Below are 7,761 nucleotides of genomic sequence, written 5' to 3'. Positions count from 1 at the left end.
TCTAACGGAACAAAGACGTGTACTTTCTCTCATTAATATAAAATTGGTTGCGGTTTCGGATATGTTGGCGTCAGGTGGCGGCTCGGGCGGAAGTGCGCAAGTCCCCCCCCTATGTCCTTACTTTGTGTCCCCTCTTTAGTAGATATATAATCGTAAAAACGCTCGGTGAGCAGCAAAGATCGCAAAGTTCATCATTATGCGAGATAATGTGTGAAGTAAATGAAGTAAACGAGTAAATGGCGGCTTGTTGGTGTTCGAGTTATTATTCACGTTGTGACGGAGTTTTGAACCTCGGGCCTGGTAGGGAGCTTCGGTTTTAATGGCACCGGGAGTTGGTGTCTACCAGGTACGCTGTTTCGGCCAATTGGCGAAGTTTATGAAACTCTCTTCGCACATTTGAGATGCCGCAATGAAATGACGTCATGATTTGTCGCTTTGATCCATCCTTTGCTTTGAGATCGAGGTTAAGCTCGTGCCTCCTTGTCGCAACTGACAACGCAAGATCTGTCTCGCTGAAGATTCAAAGCCCTCGTTGTGTTGCTGAATTATTCTGGCATTCGATGCATATTCATGATGTTGTTTTATTAATTAGTCAGGTTCACTATGTTTTTTCGTTCAAAATTTTGGGAAATGAGCAAAACTATACATTTTTGGAATATTCAGAGCATGAGGAATCCAAAAATTAATGTTACATTTGCGTAGACACCTTTGCGAAAATGACACTCAGGACAGTGATGACGATCTGTAAAAGCATCTTCCTGAACGGTATAGACCTCGTAGATTCTGTGTATAGGACTTATAGTTCAGTCTGATACTACCTATAACTTCCTATAACAACGTATAACTTCAAAGGACTTGCAATATCATGTATTATGTAATACAGTTATATCACAAATATAAAGACAATGGTTTTCAATTGCCTTTGTTTGTTGCTTTTCTATAATCCTGAGCACTATTTTGAGGCCTTTATTGGATTCCTTGACCCAGAAAACATAGGATTAGCATATTTAATGAAGTCTCTAGGTTGACTAGAAGCCGAGATCGCGCAAAATATGTATTTTATGGCGGCCATTTTCAAAATCCAAAATGGCGGCCATGCAGGTGTCTGTGCAAATGCCAACATTGATTTTCAGATTCTCCATGCTCTGAAGATTCCAAAAATGTACAGGTTTGCTAATCCCAAAATTTTGAAAGAAATTATATTTGTTAACATAGTGAACCTGACTATCTTCATCACTGTCCTGAGTGTCATTTTCGCAAAGGTGTCTACGCAAATGTAAACATTAATTTTTGGATTCCTCATGCTCTGAATATTCCAAAAATGTATAGTTTTGCTAATCTACCAAAATTTTGAACGAAATTATATTTGTTAACATAGTGAACCTGACTAAATGCTGATATTAATTTTTCTCACATTTGTGGCATTCTGGTGTCTGTTTGCAGAAAGTGAAGATGTTTTTGCTTTCTTCCTTTCGTTTAGGAACATTTGGTTGGAGAATGGTGTGAAGCTTTGAGGACACCGATGGTGAATAATGTAGAAGGAAACAGAAGTTAGGATGAAAGATAGTGAGGACAGGGAGACTGCGGCCACCTATGGACCTAAAAGCCAGGGTTGTGGATCGGAAAATCTCCTCGGAGACGAAGGTGTGGGGCAACCGCACCTTGGAAACTTCCGACGTCCTGCGGGTGAAGGAAAAGAGACCCAGAATCCCAGCAATTCCCTTTCACATTCAGCCATCATTAACTTAAAAGAGCCTGATCATTGTGAACCGAAACGTATTCATTCACAAAATAAGAATTCTCGCTCATCGGGCAAAACTATTCTGGCTTCTCCAAGAGAAGAACCCGCAGGGCGGCCTGTCAGGCCTTTGCAAGCCTCGGAAGTCCACGGCAGTCGGGGAAAATGTGAGAATTTAGATACAAAAGCAGATTCTTTCCCTGAATCTCAGAACACACCCACCACGTCGAGCATCACCGCTTTGCAAAAGAAAGCAGCACAGGAAATCTCTTCCACAAATGAAGGCACAGGATTTGTTCCACCAGAGTTCAGGAACAATGATTGTGAATTGAGTGATGGTGTCTCACCTGGAAATCCCAATGTGGATTTGAACGTCCTCTCCCATGGTGTTGCTTACAGACGAGGAGAGCGTGCCTTGTGTTTGAGACCAGGCAGGTCTAGAGGTAGAGGTAGGGTCAAGGTGAGGACCGGGGGAAGAGGATCCTGCAGCTCTTTTGGAGGATTAGAAGACCACTCGAAGTTAGAGTCATCGGATATTAAAGACAAATCAAGTGGCACCACCGAAGAGAGAACCCCCAAAAGAAAAGCAGCCCAAAAGTGAGTACAAATGCACCGGATAATCGATCCTGCGGCACTAAAAGAAAGAAATACCAATGAAAATTGACGTGGAAGGTTATATTCCTTTCATCAACTTTCTATGTCATGTTGCCAAAACAATTTTACTTGCAAATTGCTGATAGACAGCACGTGCAACATGGACACATTGTACAGTGGTGTAAACAAAAGTCCTGGCTTTAGAGTTCAACATCCTCCTAGGATTGGGGGAACCGTTTTTGTCATGGGGATAGGGTTAATCGCGTGTACTCGAGTTTGAACATAAATTACATGTTAAAAAAAGGACATGGGGAGACATCAATATACTTTCACATGAATTACAAGTGCATTAGTAGACAAAGGACAAATCAATATAGTAGGTAGGATTTGAACCTGGGATTGCAGTATCATACACAAGCCTGGTGTTTGCCTACTCAGGCCAACGTGGCTGACTTACTGTTAAGGTGGCTGACTGAAGATCTTAGGATCTTGAGTTCAAGCCCCCGTAATGCTGTTAAATAACACCAGGTGGGTTGATTCAGCTTGTCATCCCTACAAAGTCAACAGAATGAGTACCAGCTTCCTGGAAACAGGGAACACTGCATCAGTAGCACACCTGTGCTTCAAGCAATAATGCAACTAGCAGCCACAGGCTGCATACCAAATAATAACAAGAAAGAGCAATCAGAGATTGCAAACCCTCGCCAGGACGTGTTTTAGTGTTTTTAAGGCTTTTGTGTTAAAGCAAATATGGCGGCCGCACCACATGACCGATGACATCATCATTATTATTCTTCTCCACCAATTTATCCCTAGATTTAAAAAAATTAAAAAAACAACCTTCAGAGGCCATTTTTCCCTGCAGAGCAGGGGTTGGTCCTTTTTTGGGCACTGACGTCCCCTTTTTGAAGCAATGTTTTATGGACCGGATGCCCTTCCTGCCGCCAACCCTGTTGGTCGCCTCATGCGACACACAGGGAATTGCCAATGAACTGGTACTCAATTTGCTGACCTTGGAAGGATGACAGGCTGAGTCAACCCCCCTGGCATTAATTCAGCGATGGACTGGGATTTGAACCCAGGATCCATAGAATCCCAAGCCAGCACCTTCACCACTAAGCCAACACCAGGCTTAGGTAATTGCTAAGCCATCTATCCCTAACCCCCACCGTTTAGAGGCCATTTTTCCCCACAAAGCGGGGGTTGGCCTTTTTCGGGGACCGTGGTTGTTGTTGTTTTTTTGGTCCCCTTTTTTGAAGCAATGTTTTACGGCCGGGTGCCCTTCCTGCCGCCAACCCTGTTTGTCGCCTTTTTACGACACACAGGGAATTACCAGTGAACTGGTACTCAATTTGCCAACCTCGGAAGGATGACGGGCTGAGTCAACCCCCCTGGCGTTAATTCAGCGATCGACCGGGATTCGAACCCAGGATCCTTGGATCCTAAACTGGCACCCTAGCCGCTAGCCCAACACCAGGCTTATCTATCCCTAGATGATGCTCAATAAATTTAATCCTGATCGGATGAAGTTTTGTACTTGTCGAATTATGACGTCATAATGGAGGGACCTATGACATCATCATTAACATATGTTATTCCCCATGGAGAGTTCTTTATAATGAGCTATGTCTCAAGTTTTTCTATGCAGCACTTTTGGATATATAAGGTGCAAAGGCTTTAGTTTTTTTTCAAGATGGCGCCCGTACCACGTGACCTATGATGTCATAATTATCATTAAAAGTTATACAGATGGAGTTGCACCTGTGGTGAAAATTTCCTGTCAATTGGACCAATGGTTGCAGAGAAAATCATATTTATTCTGTGCGGACAAACAAACAGACAGACAGATGAAAAATCGGTCAGAGACCGAGGACTTGCCGGAATGTACTTTTTTATCGGCCATTTAGGACAAATATGGCGGCCGAACCACGTGACCGATGACGTCATCATTAACATATTTTATTCCCCATGGAGAGTTCTTCACAATGAGCCATGTCTCAATTTTTTCTATTCAGGACTTTTGGAGATGTGGAGGTGATTTTTTTTTCGGTTTTTCCAAGATGGCGGCCGAACCACGTGACCGATGACGTCATCATTAACATATTTTATTCCCCATGGAGAGTTCTTTACAATGAGCCATGTCTCAATTTTTTCTATTCAGCACTTTCGGAGATATAGAGGTGCAAATTTTTTCGTTTTTTCCAAGATGGCGGCCGAACCACGTGACTGATGACGCCATCATTTGGGCACAGTATATTAGAGGGCAAGACAAATACGTGTGCAAAGTTTGGCGATTCTACGTGCAACGGTGTGGACGTAGTGCTGCAAGCAGACAAACAGACAGACAAACAGATGAAAAATCGGTCAGAGACCGAGGACTTGCCGGAATTTACTTTTTTATCGGCCATTTAGGACAAATATGGCGGCCAGACCACGTGACCAATGACGTCATCATTAGCATATTTTATTCCCCATGGAGAGTTCTTTACAATGAGCCATGTCTCAATTTTTTCTATTCAGCACTTTTGGAGATATGGAGGTGCAAAGTTTTTCGGTTTTTCCAAGATGGCGGCCGAACCACGTGACTGATGACGTCATCCTTAACATATTTTATTCCCCATGGAGAGTTCTTTACAATGAGCCATGTCGCAATTTTTTCTATTCAGCACTTTTGGAAATATGGAACTGCTAAGTTTTTCGGTTTTTCCAAGATGGCGGCCGAACCACGTGACCAATGACGTCATCATTAGCATATTTTATTCCCCATGGAGAGTTCTTTACAATGAGCCATGTCTCAATTTTTTCTATTCAGCACTTTTGGAAATATGGAACTGCTAAGTTTTTCGCTTTTTCCAAGATGGCGGCCGAACCACGTGACCTATGACGTCATCATTAACATGTTTTATTCCCCATGGAGAGTTCTTTACAATGAGCCATGTCTCAAATTTTTCTATTCAGTACTTTCGGAGATATGGAGGTGCAAGTTTTTTCGGTTTTTCCAAGATGGCCGCCGAACCACGTGACCGATGCCGTCATCAATTGGGCACAGTCTATTCCAGGGCAAGACCAATATGTGTGCAAAGTTTGGCGATTCTACGTGCAACGGTGTAGACGCAGTGCTGCAAACAGACAGACAGATGAAAAATCGGTCAGAGACCGAGGACTTGCCGGAATGTACTTTTTTATCGGCCATTTAGGACAAATATGGCGGCCGAACCACGTGACCGATGACGTCATCATTAACATATTTTATTCCCCATGGAGAGTTCTTTCCAATGAGCCATGTCTCAATTTTTTCTATTCAGCACTTTCGGAGATATGGAGGTGAAATTTTTTTCCGTTTTCCCAAGATGGCGGCCGCACCACGTGACCGATGACGTCATCATTAACATGTTTTATTCCCCATGGATAGTTCTTTACAATGAGCCATGTCTCAATTTTTTCTGTTCAGTACTTTTGGAGATATAGTGGAGCAAAATTTTGCCGTTTTTCCAAGATGGCGGCCGACCACGTGACATATGACGTCATCATTAACATATTTTATTCCCCATGGAGAGTTCTTTACAATGAGCCATGTCTCAATTTTTTCAATTCAGCACTTTCGGAGATGTTGAGGTGCAAAGTTTTCGGTTTTTCCAAGATGGCGGCCGAACCACGTGGCCGATGACGTCATCATTAACATATTTTATTCCATATGGAGAGTTCTTGACAATGAGCCATGTCTCAATTTTTTCTATTCAGCACTTTCAGAGATATGGAGGTGCAAAGTTTTTCGTTTTTTCCAAGATGGCGGCCGAACCACGTGACTGATGACATCATCATTAACATGTTTTATTCCCCATGGAGAGTTCTTTCCAATGAGCCATGTCTCAATTTTTTCTATTCAGCACTTCCGGAGATATGGAGGTGCAAAGTTTTTCGGTTTTTCCAAGATGGCGGCCGAAACACGTGACCGATGACGTCATAAATTGGGCACAGTCTATTCCAGGGCAAGACGAATATGTGTGCAAAGTTTGGCGATTCTCCATGCAACGGTGTAGACGCAGTGCTGCAAACAAACAGACAGACAAACAGACAGACAAACAAACAAACAGACAGATGAAAAATCGGTCAGAGACCGAGGACTTGCCGGAATGTACTTTTTTATCCGCCATTTAGGACAAATATGGCGGCCGAACCACGTGACCGATGACGTCATCATTAACATATTTTATTCCCCATGGAGAGTTCTTTACAATGAGCCATACCTCAATTTTTTCTGTTCAGGACTTTTGGAGATGTGGAGGTGCAGAGTTTTTCGGTTTTTCCAAGATGGCGGCCGACCACGTGACTGATGACGTCATCATTAACATATTTTATTCCCCATGGAGAGTTCTTTACAATGAGCCATGTCTCAATTTTTTCTGTTCAGCACTTTTGGAGTTATAGTGGTGAAAATTTTTGCCGTTTTTCCAAGATGGCGGCCGACCACGTGACATATGACGTCATCATTAACATATTTTATTCCCCATGGAGAGTTCTTTACAATGAGCCAAGTCTCAATTTTTTCTGTTCAGCACTTTTGGAGATATAGTGGCGCAACGTTTTTCGGTTTTTCCAAGATGGCGCCAGAACCACGTGACTGATGACGTCATCATTTACGTATTTTATTCCCCATGGAGAGTTCTTTACAACGAGCCATGTCTCAATTTTTTCTGTTCAGTACTTTCGGAGATATAGAGGTGCAAAGTTTTTCGGTTTTTCCAAGATGGCGGCCGAACCACGTCACCGATGACGTCATCAATTGGGCACAGTCTATTCCAGGGCAAGACCAATATGTGTGCAAAGTTTGGCGATTCTACGTGCAACGGTGTAGACGCAGTGCTGCAAACAGACAGACAGACAGACAGACAGACAGACAGACAGACAGACAAACGAACAGATCAACATACTTGCCGGAAAATTTTTTCCGGCAAGTAACAAACGAACAGATCAACATACTTGCCGGAATCTTTTCCGGCAAGTAACAAACTGACTCAAATGCAATACCCTCTCCTCTGGCGAGGGTAATAGGAATCGTACATGATGTGCTGAGATGGGGATAGCAAATACACTCACCTATTTTGGGTTTGAGTTGAGTATTCAAAACCTCTACCAAATGCATTTCTGTTTCTTTGTTTGATGATTGGCTGCATCGTTTTTTTTGTTGCTTGTTTTTTGTATATAGAATCGAGGCTCGTGTAAGAGCTAACGCATTGAACATGAAAACATGCACAGACACATAAAACATGCAATGAAGGGAGCGGGAGACAAGAAGGGGAGGGAGAGGGGAGCACACAAGCACAACAACAGAAGAGAACAGGGACGTTGTTAGATCTGTGGAAGGGGGAGGGCTGGGGGAGGAGGGAGGGGTACACGGTATAAAGCAAATGAACACTTCTCGGAATTTC

The 7,761-nt window shown here is 43.1% G+C and overlaps 1 protein-coding gene and 1 long non-coding RNA gene across 8 annotated transcripts in view; one reads left to right on the top strand and one right to left on the bottom strand.

Annotated features, from left to right (window-relative positions):
- Nucleotides 1-7,761, bottom strand: part of LOC137422652 (uncharacterized) — a 1,758,619-nt gene that overhangs the window by 1,162,525 nt on the left and 588,333 nt on the right. The window lies entirely within an intron of this gene.
- The window catches only part of GTF3C2 (general transcription factor IIIC subunit 2), a 44,407-nt gene continuing 36,703 nt past the window's right edge, over nucleotides 58-7,761 (top strand). For 5 of the 7 annotated variants that reach the window (XM_078773122.1, XM_068108406.2, XM_068108409.2 and 2 more), the window contains exons 1-2: nucleotides 80-346; nucleotides 1,481-2,335. In XM_078773122.1, coding sequence (XP_078629248.1) covers nucleotides 1,557-2,335 — 779 coding nt within the window. In that variant the 5' untranslated portion in view covers nucleotides 80-346; nucleotides 1,481-1,556. Of the gene's footprint in view, nucleotides 347-1,480; nucleotides 2,336-7,761 lie in introns of all 7 variants that reach the window. The other 2 variants (XM_078773123.1, XM_078773124.1) reach the window with 2 other exon arrangements.

The sequence above is a fragment of the Myxine glutinosa genome, chromosome 2, assembly GCF_964187855.1.
Source record: "Myxine glutinosa chromosome 2, kmMyxGlut1.1, whole genome shotgun sequence".
Taxonomy (NCBI): Eukaryota; Metazoa; Chordata; class Myxini; order Myxiniformes; family Myxinidae; genus Myxine; species Myxine glutinosa.
Note: the sequence above shows the minus strand (reverse complement) of the source record. Positions and strands in the feature narration are given on the sequence as shown.